Consider the following 16,273-nt stretch of genomic DNA (forward strand, 5'->3'; position numbering starts at 1 on the left):
AATGGTTGAACCAGGTTTGGAAAACAGAATTTCAAACTTGGCCTTTTGCCTTGGAGGACATAGTCTATATTTCACAGGCCTTCTAGTTCCCACTTCCAGTTTATAAAAATGTAAGCCTTTGGAAAATATTTTTGGTCACATCATTTTTTATTCTAGAGTTCCTATTTGTAATTAGTCATTTTGCAAGCCAGACCCTTAGGGCTGGGGGAAAAAAAGGAAAAAACAAAAACCATGACTGGGAAAAATAAAAGACCCATCCGTTTACTCAAACTTCATTCCCCCACAGAGAGTGTTTAGAGGTGGGGGAGGACCTGCGAGAATTGCTACCCCCTTGTGTTGTTCGCTGTTTTGTTTCACTTTTTGTTTGGTTTGGTTTTTCAAGATAGGTTTGTGAATGGCCCTGTCTGGGTTCTGTGAGGCACCCCCCAGCCCCAGCCCAGCATCCTGCGGGGGCCCCATTTGCCCTGCAGCGTTTGCTCAGAGCCCGGCATATCCTCCTCATCAGCTTGTCAGGATTACTCATCCTCCCCGGCCCAGCAAGAAGAAACAGGCAGCGTGCCCATTGCTTGTTTATTCCCTGTTTTAATTCTCATTATTACGTTTCTCAGGAAATGCACGCCTTAGCTAACAGTTACTGGCACACAAAGGTGTTTGAGTTCTTGCCAACATTTGGGGAGACTGAATGAGATGCCTTAGAGGAGGGTTGCCCCATCCTTTGCTTAAAGTTTTCTTTCCTTTTTTTCTTTTTTGTTTTTTTTCTGTCCTTTAGCCCATGAAGAGCATCATGCTTTTGAAGGTGGACGTGGAAAACACTAATTGCACTCTGTAAAGAATTCTTTGTCCTTTGCTGATTGGTTTTGGAAACGGTCTTAACAGGAGGGAGAGTGAAGAGGAGACCTGCCGGAGCCCGATGCTGGTTCATTTAGAGTGGGTTTCTGCCCCTGCAGATTGAGCAATTAGGACTCAAAGTGGCAGGTGGGGTGGGGGGGAGATTGTGTGGGTTTTTACTGTCACATTACTTGCTTTTCTTTCTTTTTATTTTTGGCTTTATGAATTCTCTGTTCTTTTCTCTCCAGTTTTTTTTTTTTCTTTTTAATTCCTCATTCAGTCTAATTATTGTTTTCTATACTCCCCTTTCATTGAGGCACAAGAAATCGGTTTCCCTTTAAGTAGCTGTGCTGTACCTAGTTAATGAGAATATGCATAATCGTGACAATACTGCTTTTGAAAACCACACTGTCCTCCAAGGAACACTAGGTTGGTGAAACCTGTCTTTTGATTATTTGTTGTGACACATTCCTACATACTCTGCACTGGGCATTGTTTTTTTTTCTATCCCAGGGAAAAGAAAAACCTTACTTAATCTGATTTTGCACTGACAGCACCCACATCTTTTATTTTTCCTTTTTAATAATTTTTTTTGTTAGAAATGAAAGGAAAATAATAGTTGGGTTGCCAAACATGAAAACTATAATCACAGTTGAGTTATCAGGATATATGTCAAACTGTAAATCTTTGGACCTTCTGTGGAAGTATTGTCCAACCAGAATTTCAATTTGGCCTTTTCAAAAGAAGGCTTAGAGTGGTAGCAAAGGATTTGTCTCAGTAGGAAACTTTGTGATTTCTGATTTAAAGAGAAGGTGATATTTTAATTGTTTGAACTAACCTTCTTCTGAATTTTGGGTGTGTGTACCCATTTAGGGCTCTCCAAATCAATTCAGACACATTTTGTTAAATGATCCCATTTTCCTGCTCATGTTGTGTGTCGTTTCCAATAATCAATCATCCTCTAGCCTGGGCAGCTTTCCCCTGCCTTTTTCATTTAGGAGCAGAAGTTAAATCTCATTTCCAAGATGAATGTGAACATTTATAAAGTTGAACTCGGAATGCATTTTGTTCACATTAATTTTTGGAGTTGTTGAGATACATCGTATTATGTTTCCAAATAAATACCAGTTTTAATAGAAGGAAATGACCCCCTCTGGAACACTCAGAATGTTCTGATTTCCCTCCCAGCACTCTGCCAGGCCTCCTCCTACATCTACCTGAAAAAGGCAGGGCCATTTAGAAAGGCTGCCTCCTGCCAGCTTTTTTTCTGGAGTCAGGGGAGCTAGGGCATACTTATACATCTCACAGAAGGGCAGTGAACTCCGAATTTCCTTTCACCCAGGATTTTTAATTCCTCTTGCATTATTGACCAGCAGAGAGGCGGGGCTTCTTCCAACCCCCAGCCTAAGTTTGTAAATAAAATTCTCCATTCAAACACTTTAAAGGACTTCAAACAACATCTCTTTACAATCATTGTACCCTTCACTTGCATTACTAACCACATCAACCATAATAAAAAAATGATCATGGCTTTTTTTTCAATGCTTTGTTTATAAACTTGAGGTTCTCCAGTGATTTCAAAATGAGGTATAAGGATATCAGACCCATTTTCAAAAGCCTGGAACTTGTTCATTTTAAACATTGTACCAACATCCAACTTGTTTTTAAATTATTGATCAAGAATTGAAAAAAATATTCTGGGCATGAGTTTAAATTCTCTTTTATAATATAAGTATTTTTTCTGATAGATTAGAAGAAAGGATATAATTGACTTATCTTCTTTATGATTGTCATATATATTTCCTTAAGTAAATGGATTATGAAGTATTTTTATTTTTGAACTTTATTTAAGGCATTGTGATGACATGTTTAAGTTTTGCATGTATGTAGCTTTTGAAGAAAAAAAAATAAAAGGAACAGGAATGTTAGGCTCCCATTAATGTTTTCTAGTTTCTATTGTTTATGATCACAAAACATGGCTTAACACACAAAGTAGAATTTTCTGTCCCAGAGAACTTGTGCAACTCTTTCTGACTCTGGAAAATACCAACCGTGAGAAGGATTTAATTTGCCTAAGTTAAGAACCTATCATCTAAATTACTCTGAGAGAGGATTTTGTCAGATTTTGCTTTGGAAATTGTTTTAATTGAATATTTAGTTCATAAGGGACAGTGTATGAACTAAGCTGATTTAATCAGTTTAAAAACCTCTCATTACCTTTTTGGATTAAAGAAGCTAATACTCTTTTGAGGTACAAGGAACTGTCTTGTGGGGCATGTGACTTTTGTGTTAGGGTAGTGTCCCCTCCTTGGCAGAGGCCGGGGAGAATGGGCAGTCCCAGCAGAAGCCAGGTGTCTTTCCGCCAAGTCTTTGCAGGTGTAGCCTGGACTCTGTGTAGAGTCATCCACAGTCCCTCCTATTCAACTGAGGACGGATCATACCTGTTGAAAGTAATTTGTCTGTATTTTGGTTTTCTTTTGTAAGTGCTTTCTGAATGCTGACTTACTCCATTTTGATATTTCCTCCTCCCTCCTCCACCTTTTCCACATTTCTAAAGTGAGGGTATAGTTTACAGAGAACATGTCCATTTAATATCATGTACCTATTAAATTCAGGATGTAGTTGACGGAGAAAAATATGGAAAGGAAAACACAGTTACGGTAAACTTTGAGTTTAACTTGACTCTGATCTTCTTCACTCTCTTGAATTTAGCTGATATCTACATCCTACATACAGTCACAAGACTTTATACTTGAAAGAAACTTTTGGGTATTATCGGGTCCATTTGACATAATGTATAATCTACCAACAGAGATTGTCTTTTGTGAAAGGACAGGGGACTAGCCAGTGTGATGCAGCTGAGCATTGAAGTCTGAGGGCTAAATCCCAGTCCAAGTTTCCTTAAACAGGGAACACCCTCTAACCCCAGAGCAAGTCACCCCAATCGTGCACTAAATATCTGATCCAATCTGGCCACTGATAGACATGTACCTAATCAGACGCCCTTGTTATAAACAGCCCTCATTCTCTCCTGAAGCAGCGTCACGGTGTGGCGTTGTAAAATAACTTCATTATTCCGGGAGGTGGGGCTTTGCTATAAGATGCCCAACTCCAAGGGGATCCCAACTTCTGTGCTTACATGAAACTGACAACATCCAGATCGATCACACGGTGGCGCTGCCTTCCAGCCGACGGTCCTGGCTCAGCAGCATAGTGTATCCGGCTCTGTTTGTGTAATTACGTTAAGATTCTACTGCCTATTGCTCTTGTGGTTTTATAAAACTTTGATGAGATGCTACCAGTAGAGGTTTAGTTCCCCTACACCTAATAAAACTGCGTCAACGATAGAACACTCCGGATGTGGTGTAAAAAAAATCTCAAATTTTAGGCTCTCATTGAGCCTTTGAGCAGTTAGGAAGAGAAGGAATGAAATAAACCAACCTATAAGAAATACCAGAAATATTTCATCATATTGGGCAAATATTGTGTCCAAGGGGAGAAGTGCAATTAGAGTTGGATTCTTTCGTCTGTGTTCGCTTTCTAAATTTGAACCTCCCCTTAAAAGTTTAAGTCTGCTGTTCACGTTTCCTGTATCGATGTTTCTATCACATTCCACTCACTACAACTGAAAGTAGAGGACTGCCTGTAGATGGTTTATTTCCTAATGGAGGATATTCAGACCGATTACAAGAGAGTTCGGTGACTCAGGATTATAAATGCCTGGAGAACTGCCTCAACCGCAGAGAGGAGTCCGAAGGTGAGGAGGAAAAGGTTAGGTATGGGAGTGCAGTGAAAAACCCCTAGGAATTCATCTGTGTAGCAATTAGGGTGGGCCATTCCTCTACATTTCCCACGAGGAGAAAAGCCCAAATAGATGACACACATTTCACACATCTGATACTACTACTCTCTTTTTGTTTTCTGCTTTTACGTATGCGTCAAAATCTAACAGCACTTCTTATTTAGGTTAACCTATTGAGGCTCAAAGTCACTGTCTTGTAGATCTTGCTGATGCAACTTGACTCTTCAAAGAAAACTCACAGACTCTTAGAATTTTAGGGTGGAAGGGACCTTTGAGATCATCTACCAGGGCTGTCCCTTAGCTTGTAGAAGAATTACTGGGGTGCTTCCTTTCTTGACCCCAAACCTAAGAGTTTCTGAGTCAGATACCTGCCTTTTTAGCAAGTGCCCCGGTAGTTCTAGTATGGGTAGTCCTTAGACCCCCACTTTGTGAATCCCTCATTATATCCAATCCCTAGATATGACAAACGAGGAGAGCATCCTACCCCCTACCCCCAAGCTCTCTCAGGTGACCTGATTCAATTGGATAATACCAACAACCTTCTGAAGCCTGGAGAAAGCCGTTATTACTTAGACTTGAAAAGATGATGCTCGTAAATAAGAACTTTATGGCTAGCACCACAAGTAGTAATAAGTAGCCCATCTCCGCAAGTCCATAATATAAAACCTTTAGCACAGAGTGGTAGGCTTTTCTCTTTTCTAAATACCATTTCAGCCTGTTAAGAGAAAAGAAATTAATGTTCAGAAAAAGTAGTTACCCCATATGTGCAGTAACTACTTTTCTATAATGTCTTATGGCATCTGGGGTTCAGCATCATTGAACAAGATTAAATGAACGTTATAGAGCTATAAAATTGCATGTAAAATAACACAAAACTGTTCAAATGACTATCAAAGAAGCCCGTGAATGAATTTCCACTAAAATTAATTGTCATTCCTAGACATGGCTTAGCAAAGCTGTTACTAAACTGGAAGGATTCTTTGATACATAAGAGTATCAAATAAAAAATCAAATAAGTGTTCCTTAAACCATGTTAATGATAAGTGAAAGTCATCAAGAAGTCAGTATTATTTTGTTCATCATTGCTACTACAATTGAGAGTCCCATTGTATATGTGTGTGTGTTTTGAATGTACCTTACTAGAATATCCAATAAAATAGCCTTTTGGATATTCTGTGGTGTCCTTCAGAAATCATGAGGTTGAAGAAATCGGTCTTAAATGTTTTTGTTTTGGTTGTTTCCTGAAAAAAGTGATCGACTCATTTAACAAAGTGCATGATTTCTTCATGACAGTTTCAACTTCTCATGTTGAAGTCAGAGAATTTTTCTGAAACTTTTATTTTGGAAGTGTTTGAGATTTACTAACCTGGCAACTTTACATGAGAGAAACAAGAATGAGGTAAATATGAGCATTTCTGAGTTTTGTGTAGAACTTTTTTTTTTAACATACGAAGAATTGACTTTTAATAAAGGTTTAGCAGGTGGAAATTTTATTTTTAGCAATTTATATTAATGAAGAGTGGGGAATATTAAAGGACATTGAGCATTTTAATTAAGTTATAGGGTTTTTTTATTTTCAAATAAAGCTATTAGTTTTGGTGCATATACATTAAAATACCCCCCTCCCCGAATTTCTTAGCCCTTAATCAGATAATATGGCAGGCAGCCATTGTATGGTTTTACCAAAAGATTTTAACTGTCTTCTCAGTAATTAGTTATTAACACGTCACCATTCCTTTGCATATCTTCCTCATTTGAGATTTCAGCTTCATTAAAATTGTTACATAAAAGGACCTCAGAGCTTAGACTAGTGGGCACACTTTAGCTTGGGACCTCCAGCACCATTTGTCCCAAATCTAAAATCTTATCAGTCTGCCTTCAAAATTACTCATTCTTTTTGAACTGTGTTACCTGTATAAGTTGAAGCAGGTTTATTTGCCTGATTTCTTGGGTCTGCCTGTGCCCCCTCCTCCCCATGGTATACCATCTGTGCCCTGTGCTTTTGGGGCCCCTTCACATATGGCTACAAGCTGGTGTAATGCCCTTCCTTTTGATCTGGCTTCATCTAGTGATTTGCTCAGTATTTTTAAGGTCAGACTGAAGAGTTTTCTGTTCTAGTTATTTTTGATTTTATATTGTGTGTTGTGTTTGATGTTTCGGATACATGTGAAAGTTGCATCTCTAAGTCAGTAATTTTTATTCCAGCCTTTGGCAGCCATCAGGTAAGACTAGACTGTAACTTTCTTACTTGAAAACGTGTAGTGATTTATGTGTTTAGTGCACATGTTTGGCCTTTTCATGAGAAAGTTCTTACCGTTTTCTAATTTGGGACTATACTGCTGTGAATTAGCACTCCTGTCTTTTAAGTTAGAACTTCGTGAGGTTTGTTTAAGCGTCCGTTAATCTGTAGAACTCTACGTTGAGATTTTTGTTAATCTGTTGCCGTGAATTTTTATGCCGTAATTAGGTTCTATAGTATAGAAATGTAGTCCCTCAGGTTTAGAATTTCATGCGATGTTATTTAACCACATTGCTTCATCTTAAGAAGGTCCCAGGTATATATGCGTTGACTGTCAAACTCTGTTTATTCCAGCACCTACTGCAACTTTCTGTCCACCTGTTTGAATGTGCGTGAGCATGGTATCTGACCCTAGTGCCTTGCCGTGGTCCTCTGACAGGAAGCAGTATCTCTGTTTATTCTACTCCCTTCTTGAATATATTTGGTGATAGGGCTCATCTTGGTGTCTTAGAAAACACATTTCATTTATTTGTGTTCTTTTTTTTTTTTAACCCTCTGCCAAGAATGGTTTCATTTTAGAATAAGCCAATCATGCTTGTTTCTTTTTTGTCCCCCAATTTGCCCATAAAATTCAGTTGATCCTTACTTAGCCAAGTAGATTTACTCGTGCTTTAGAGCTACCCTGTCCCTTTAAAAACAAACAGAAGAAAGCAGCAAACTCTTTCTTTTTAACTTTTTATTTCATGTTGGAGTTCAGTTGATTAACAATGTCATGTTAGTTTCAGGTATGCAACAAAGTAATATACATGTATCTATTCTTTTTCATATTCCTTTCTCAGTTAGGCTGTTCGAGAATATCCAGGAGTTAGGGGGCTTGGGATTGTCATGAAAAGCAGCGAACTCTTATTTTCTCCCATTCATCTGCAGACTTTCCTACCTCTCCCTGTAAAAGCAAACAATTTTAAGGATTATGTATATGATGCCCAATTAATTTTAACCCAGTGAATTTCATGCAGGTTTTGGGGGACAGGGCATAACACTCTGAAGGCTTTGAGATTTCCTCATATCTCCTCTTCGGTTTGAGTCTGATAACTGCAGTCGTGTATCAGTCTGCGTTTTATCACCTAGCAGTTATCGATGCACTTGTGGAATGTGTTCTTGGTAGTTTTATAAGCACAGGCTCTGCCTTCCCACCTAAAATACAATGTTTTCAAGACCAACACCAGTGACTCTTTTAGTGCAGTAACTGCTGTTAAGGAATTTTTAACTGCTTTCGCTAATGAATGTAGTTTTTAAAAATCTCTGGAATCCTACAGGAAGGTAGGTCTTTTGTTATAAAAAGAAAACAGTAGCATTTACAAGGCTCAGCAAGTTAAAATGTGTATCATTGAAATATGTATCTATTTCCCATCATCTGGCTTGGCCGGGGTGCTGACTAGCATATTTCTTGCCAGAGAAAATAAGTTTAAATCATAAGCATATTTAACTAGCAAGCATAAATCATAAACCCTTCCAGTCATGAGCATACTGAACTCTGGTACCATTTGCACAGATGGTATGGTTAAATGTGTGTGCTCCTCCCAGCCTCAAAGATGTGGACAAGCTTTTACTCCCCGATTTCCTCTCGTTCAGGAAATTTAAATCATTTTTTTTTTTTTTTTGCACACATAGAATTCTAAAAAATACAGACCTAGAGGAAGGTTTCAGGTCCTAGGAAAGTTTGGGGTTTTGTGACTTAGTGGAAAATAATGGAAGTGAAGGTTCAGCCCTAAAGCAGTATGCCCCCTTTTAAGGCAAACATGGTTGGTGTTTTGTGAAGATAGTTAAGTTCTGAAGGACAAGACTTTGATTTTCAGAGTGTATCTTTAAAAAAAAAAATCACAGAGCCATAAATAAAATTTTAACAGAAGTCCCTTCTCTTTCAAAGAGTGTTCCCCAGGTGGCTGGTTCTACAGAAATACTTTTAGATACTGCAAACAAAGCTCCTATTGTAAAATTTATTTTTAAAAGTCTAGTAAAACAATAACACATCCCTACTGACGTGCATTGTGTGGCAAAACGTTCACATTTTGGAAGCCAGTAAGTGTATTTATGTACTCACTGATTGTGTTTTATGAAACATCACTTTAAAGACCTTTTTATTGTAAAGTAAAACAAGAATATAGAAAACCACCCAACACAAATGTATAGCTTAGTGAATTGTTACCAAGGGAATATCCTTCTAACAGCACCCATCTTGAGGGATAGAACTGGGCCAACTACCTCAGGAGCCCCAGTCACGAGTCTCCTCCTGGTCACGGCCCCCACCTTCCCCACTAAAATAACCATTACCGCGACTTACAGTAACACTTCCTTGCATTTCTTTCTGGTTTTATCACCCAAGTGATAAACCTTACTTTATATTTTTGTGTACAGAAGCTCCATTACACTTGCAAAGGTTGAGTTCTGAAAAATTATTTATAAGCCATTCAAAAGGTAAGTGTAGAGTGACATGCCGTAAACAGTTGCTACCTACAAGTCAGCCATTGGGCAGAGTTTGGAAGGCTCCTTCTGAGGTATGCTGCTCTGGTCATAGCTATGATATCACTGAAAATAATAGCTAACGTGTATGGAGTTCCATGCACTCTAATCACATGGGTTAATGAATGTCCTTCACTCCGAAACTCTAGGAGGTAGATCTTCTCATTGTTGTCCCAACTTTCTATATGTGGAAACTGAGGTTCAGAGAGGCGAGATAATGTGTCTGATGTCCGAGATTCTGTATGAGTTTGTCTCTAAAGGAAAGGATCTACAGCCTTAAGAAAAAGATGGAAAAGTCACTGGCCTTATTAGTTCACTGTTTTCCTGACCCAGAGAGTATGAAGAATTTGCGTAAGGTCACAAAAACAGTCGGTGGCAAAGTTGCAGGCAGATCCCTAAATCTTGTGGCTGTTAAAATCAATGATCTTTCCTTCATTCCCTACCTTCTGTGGAAAAAAGGACACGTTTTCTAATCTGCTTCTCGTCATCATTTCCACATGAGCAGATTTGACTTGCAACCAGTTTATAACTAGGATGCACCACCCACTTGCTTATTTTCTCAGGATTTTAACTGGGAATTTAAAAAGTTTATATTCGAGGCTTGCTTTCCTGCCTCACTTGAGTGCCCAATCTGTGGATGCACATGCCTCACACTCTTCTCCAAAGAATGTACAAGAATAACACATTTGACTGGTGTGGATGGCAGGTGAAAAAGATTACTGGTGTAGTGTAGGCCCTTCCACATATTCATGGCCAATTCTGGATTATCCCAGCACAGATGGATCATGCAGAATCCCTCTTCTGCTTCTGACGTGACCTTTAACTATTTGTGTTTGCAAATGCTTCTACCAGAGACTGCAAAGGAGAAGAGCAGAGATGATGGAACTTGATTCCTTGACCAGAAGGTTAAGCATCCTGGTAAAAACGTTTGGTTATTTTGCTGGGAGACTCTGGGATTCTCTCTGGGTTGAACCCCTCTGGGATGCCTGACTCAGGCTTGGGTGTGAGCTTCTAGAAGGGAAGCAGACTGGGCAGCATGCACGGAGCTTAGTTTGGAATTTGTTACTGGATTGAGATCCTGTGAACTTGTGTCTTGAGCAAGTCACTTGTCTTGTCTAAGCCCCAGTTTCCTCATCTCTAGGAAGGAAGAAGGTGGAGCTTCTTCAACGCAAACAGCATAGTTAGGCACCCAGCTCAGTACTTTGCTCTGCAAAGCAGTAGTAAATACTTCCTTAGGTTGGCTGTATCCGTGAAGTTCATCCAGTAAAGAGAATGAAGCTGATCCAGTGAAACTTTCACAGTTTCCTCTTAAGGGATTGGCCCAGCCTTAGCTGTTTGAGGTCCTGCAAGTTGGTGGCAACACTGGCCAAACTCACGAGTCTCCCAACTGCTTGTTTACTGATCATTCTACCTCATGACATCCTATTGGGAAAAACAGATCTACCTTCTTCACTTGAACTCTATACCTGGCTTCTGAGTCCATTTGCCATGAACCCATTTAAAACCTGAATAAAGCTTCCAATTAATTATTTTCTAAGGACGTGATTGTCTTCATTACTCAGGAATATAAAAAGGAAGTTTAGTTGATTAAAATGTTTCCAGGCTGAGGAACATTGTGTTGTGTTAGTCTTGTATTGTCCAGTGTGGCTTGCAGGCCTGCAGACGTGACCTGGGATGAAGCCTGTAGCAGGCTCCCAAAAAGTCCCTAAATAACAGGTATATTCTTTTAATCCTGGATACCTTAAAGACACATTGATAGGCATTAATATAGCTGAGATAAGGATTATATAGGATATTGACTCATTCATTCAGCTAGTATGTATTGAACAACTAAGACATGCCAAGCACTAGGGATAAGAAAATAAACAAGACATCATCCATTCTTTGAGGAGCTTACAGTTCAGGGGATGGGTAAATATCATTGAAACTTCTGAACACTAGATGGTAAGAAAGACAGGAAATGGTTCTTAAATATGTTTGACTTCCGAATGCCTACACATACTGCAAACTCGATGCATGTTTGAATGAAGGAATGTTTGAATGTTACCCTAAAATATCCTTAGATTTCTAAAGCTGAGTGTTTTCTCTAATCTCAGCATTGTTTTAAAATTCTCTAATAATAGTTTTGACAATGAATTCAGTAACCACAGAGGCTGTTTATAATTTGTTGGTGCTTTTCAAACATCTTTCAAAGCCAAGCGAGCCCTCGACTTCTGCTCAGTAATTCACTGTCTTTATGTCTCTACCTGAGGGGTAACTGTCATAAAACGGCCTGTGCACCAACATGTTAAATATGGGGATTCTTACACTGTGGAATGTCTAAAGATTGCTTACTCTGTCATTTTTAAAAGCCTGTAATTCCTTATAAAGCATATATAGCATCTGAACAAGAAATATGACACTAAGTCTCGGATTAAATAATATCTCGGGGCCGCTACCTTATGCATTTTCAGCAGTTTGGGAACTCCACTAAGTGCAGGTTAACAAGCCCAGAGCATCATAAATGAGCATCTGTCTCATGACCCAGCTGGAGACCCCTCCGATTATTCATTCCAGAAGCACGTGCTGACACTGAGTTCAGCCCTCTCGGCTCTCCCACTCTCCGTGGTCTTTTAAGATTGGCAGGAGGTCAAATCCTTCCACCCCTGCGCTTTGTGGCATGGCTCAGTGTTCTCCGGGTCTTGCTTTGTAGCCCTGATAACTCTATTTTCAAAATTAAAGTAAACAAAAAGAGACCCTGGCCAGGGAGCAATCCAACCCTGAATGTTTATGTGGAAAAGGGTTTGTGTTTTGTTTTGTTTTAAAGTCTTTTAAATGAGAACAGGCAGCTCTGAGAAGAACTTGTTCGATTCGGCACCACTGCTGTTTTGCCTGCTGACCTGGACTTTTGCAAGCCCAAGTTCATCCTTCCTCTTCAAAGGCCTGGCTCTGAGCTGATCACACATTTTCCTTGATGACAAATTAATCAAACTTGATTTCTTGGATGAGATGGATACAAAAGAACTACAACTCCCCAAGGCCCGAAAGTCAATACAGCCCTTCTGGCTCTGATTAGAGTAACAAAAGGATATCTGAGAGGCATCTTCCTCCCGCTTGAGGCTGTGGGACGAGCTGAAAGCCAGCCGAGCTTGTAAAGGAGAAAGGCCTTATTAAAACACATTTCAGCTGCGACCCAGTGAACGGCGAGCCCCCCCGACAGAGAAAATGACTTCTTAGTAGATGCTCACCTTTACTCAAGAGCAAAGTTTCCGCTTAAAAAGACCAAGAGGAAGTAGTATATTATGAATCTGAAATGTTTATAGATCTCCCCTTTTATGTTTCTGCTGTGAAGATGAGGTTAAAAAAGAAAGAAAGAAATCCGTCTGTGATATCTGGCAAATGTTAGATACAGCCCTGAGTTTGGATAAGGAAATTGACTTCTACCTGGTTAGAAAGGAAATTCCCCAAGTCTGGGGGATTTATGTACCTGTGAAAGCAGACCTAAGACAAGGTAAAGGAATGGGCTTCAAAATGCAATTGCTGTGGGTCTGCTCTGACAACCCACTCAAGGGAGAGAGCGAGAGAAGCATTCTGCTAAATCGGGGAGCGCAGGATTTCAACGCAAACCCCTCTTAGCAGCTTTGTCATCCGCCTGTTCTGTGGGGCATCCAAGGACACTGCTCGCATCCTTCTTGTGATTGCTCTGCCTTCTAAATTTAGAAGAATTGCTGTTGCACAAAATATGGTCCCCTGACTGTCCTGGGCCAGTTTTACACTTTCCCCAAAATGCCTTCACAAAATAAAGGGTTCATACCTCGAGATCGCAATTTTGAAAAGAGGTCTGGGAAGGTTTTTTCCCTCCTCCCCTGTAGTAATGGAGGCAACACACACACATCTACACACTGTTGGTTCCCTTTCTATAAGTTTGTAGGGTCTGCTGGCCCACAGCCCCAGTGTCGACTGATGGTTGCTACATGTGGGCAGAGTGAAGTGGGGTCATGGGGGACCATCTCTTATGACACTGGGTTTGAAGATCCCTTCTCCAAGTATCTTTCTGATCCTGACAGGTCGTTTTCAAAATGTCTGTAGCATTCATTCCAGGACCCTTAATCACTCAAAGCTGTCTTTGAGATTCCAGCAATAAGCAAATTGTACAGAGGTTCTGCCTGCCCCTGTGAGGCAGCTCCAGCGCCACCCTCACCTCTGCCCTCTGACATGTGGGCTCCCAGCTGCGGCAGCCAAACCCTCGTGTCTCTAGCCCTGCACCCCAATTACGTCCTGCTCACCTCTTCCTGGTTGCTCTGAGGGGGAGCCCAGGTCCCCTTGCCCGTCAAGCCTGTTCTGATCTCTCCAGCTTGAGTGGAGCCCTCCTCTCTCCGAATCTAGGAGATACCTGAATTTCTTTGACTCCCCACCCCTCTATGGCCCATGGCTCATTCTGGGGTGTGTGTGTATGAGTGTGTGTGTGTCACTTGATAGGCTGGCACTAACTTGGCATTTTCACATCGCACCTCACCCCCAGTCCTAAACACTGAGGCTCTGCTCTTGGTTGAATGGAGGAGCCACTTTGTCAAAAAGCCCATCAGACATCCCATCTTGAGAAACCCATGCACCATTCCTAGGGGATCGCTTTTGTGGCTGGAGAGAGCACTCTGTTTGGAATGAGACCATTTCCCATCTCCCTACACCCCAGCCTGCCGGTTTTGTGACTACGAACGAGCTGCCTGACTTCTGAGCCTCCTTTGCTAATCTGGGTAACAGGAAAGATGAACGCTCCTATCACTGGGTGGGAGGAGTCAATGAAAAAATTATGCATAAAGGCTCGTGAGAAACTGTTAAGCGCTCTTCTTGTGTAGGTTTTGATGTTAATGTCTCATGATATTTGCAGTGTTTTGGTCAAGTTACTCTGGGTCTTTTTGTTTGTTTGTTTGTTTGTTTTTTAAGGTATTTGGCCAGTTGTTTTTTTTTAATCACATTCTGAAGTAGAGTCCAGAAACCTTTTGTTTTATGAAAAAAATTTTTTTTCTTTAGGATAAAACTAATGCATGCTCATTTTAAACAAATGTGAACAATAATGATGGTAGCTGGCCGCATCCCTGTCACCTTTTTTATTCCTAAATGATTAGTAGGAAATAACAGTGTTTATGAATATCTGAAGATAACGCAAGAAAACTGGGCCAAAGTTGGGGCTAGGGGAGAAGGCAAAGAGCTGTACAGAAAGTAAGGGACACTGTATTGGAAAAAGGAAGGCAGCCAAGCAACGCGATTAGCCTGGCGGAGCGCCGCCGCCTGCCCACAGGTGGTGCGAGTAAAGAGTGATTACTGAGCAGCACGTGTCTCGTCCGCGTGTTTGACTGCGTTGTCCGTTAGGCTCCGTCAGCGTGGTTGTGCATTCTTGACTCTGCTCGGGAGGTGGCGGTTTGAAGGCAGAGAGAACCCTGGGGGACTCCCTTGGACTTTGAAGAGTTTAGACCGCTTCCTCCCACCCACCCCCAAGAAGAAACGAACTCGACCCTCACCCGAATCGACAAATTTGCATCGTCTTCCCACCAAGAGGCAGAAATGGTTGCCCCTGAAGAAACTTCAGTGGAGGTTCGTGGTTTTACGTCTCATTCTTTTGCTCGTCAGTGTTGTGTGCCGTCTTCCCAAACGGCTTATGCCTCTTGGGTTCATGTCGCTGAATTCTAGTCCGGGCCAGCGTTGTTGCTGTTCACAGTTTCTTCTGGACGGTGGGCTGGAGCTGGAGAAGGTGCCGGCTTCTGAGAGTGGGAAAATGGGACTTTCTGCCATCTTCTCGGGATTTGGGTTTCCTCAGTGGCTGTTGCGAGTGTTTGCCCACGCGGAGCCCTTAGACAAGGCAGCCCTAGAATGTCTTAGATGAGTTGGTCAAAGGGAAAGCGATGTGAGTGCTTTGTGGGGACTGCGGGGACCTCGGGGCCCAGAGAGCGGAGGAGGCACTCTCTGCTCGTGGAAAGGCATCCTTGACGCCTAGTTGTAACATGGGCCAAGTTGCCTCAGTCATGTCTGACTCTTTGCAACCCTATGGACCATAACCCCCCAGGCTCCTCTGTCCATGGGATTCTCCAGGCAAGAATACTGGAGTGGGGTGCCATGCCCTCCTCCAGGGATAGTTATAACATATGCTTGTTCTAGTGAAGCTCTGTTGCCATTTCTCTTGTCCATTTCATTTTATGTGTTTCGGGTTTTAAGAAATTTTAAATCTCATGTTGCAGACGAAAAATAACTAATGAGTTCCTAGATTGAGCTGTTGCGGGATGGAGTGTATTGACCTGGGACCAAACGCTAATTTTAAAAGCAATTGGCAGGGGCTTCTCTGGTAGCCCAGTGGTTAAGACTTCACATTTCTAATGCAGGGAGTGCTGGGTTCGATCTCTGGTCAGGGAAGGAAGGTCCCATATGTGGCAAGGTGTGACCAAAAAAACACACAAAAACAAAAAACCAACTTGTGTTTAAAGTCTATTACAGTGATCCACTTCTTACCTCCAGTTCTTGGAGATACTTTCTTCACTGCATGGGGTTCAAAAGTATCTATTTTTTAAAGCTGTAGCAATTTTGAGGTTAATTTGTAGCAGAATAGGTAAATAAAGCACTCAGCTCATCAGATTATTTCCAAGTCACTACCTATGTGTAGCCCGTTAGCTCAACCCTGATAAAATAACCAGTGTGGTTTTCTGCGATCCTTGCCGGCCTCCTCCCAGTTAACTAGATGGAGTCCTCCAGAAACAATTAAGACCAGCTGTGCTTTGGGGACTCTAGTAAGGGTTTGATGTAGAGAGATTCCACAGTGGTGGATAGTGAGCTCTGAGAAGAGTCCTCTCTGTCAGTTGGCTAGGTGGTGATGTATTGTTTCCTGAGCTCAGTAGGACTCAAATGAGTCTGGAGAC

At 41.2% G+C, this 16,273-nt stretch overlaps 2 protein-coding genes across 4 annotated transcripts in view; both read left to right on the forward strand.

Moving 5' to 3' along the window:
• The window catches only part of EIF4E3 (eukaryotic translation initiation factor 4E family member 3), a 51,965-nt gene extending 37,005 nt beyond the window's left edge, over positions 1-14,960 (forward strand). The window contains exon 7 of the mRNA XM_055557314.1: positions 770-14,960. Within this exon, the coding sequence (XP_055413289.1) occupies positions 770-816 (47 nt within the window). The 3' untranslated portion in view covers positions 817-14,960. The remainder of the gene's footprint in view (positions 1-769) is intronic.
• Positions 14,826-16,273, forward strand: part of FOXP1 (forkhead box P1) — a 714,382-nt gene continuing 712,934 nt past the window's right edge. The window contains exon 1 of one of the 3 annotated variants that reach the window (XM_055557294.1): positions 14,826-14,960. The gene's annotated coding sequence lies outside the window, so the exon portion shown is untranslated. The remainder of the gene's footprint in view (positions 14,961-16,273) is intronic. The other 2 variants (XM_055557289.1, XM_055557295.1) reach the window with 2 other exon arrangements.

The sequence above is a fragment of the Bubalus kerabau genome, chromosome 20 (genome assembly GCF_029407905.1).
Source record: "Bubalus kerabau isolate K-KA32 ecotype Philippines breed swamp buffalo chromosome 20, PCC_UOA_SB_1v2, whole genome shotgun sequence".
NCBI lineage: Eukaryota > Metazoa > Chordata > Mammalia > Artiodactyla > Bovidae > Bubalus > Bubalus kerabau.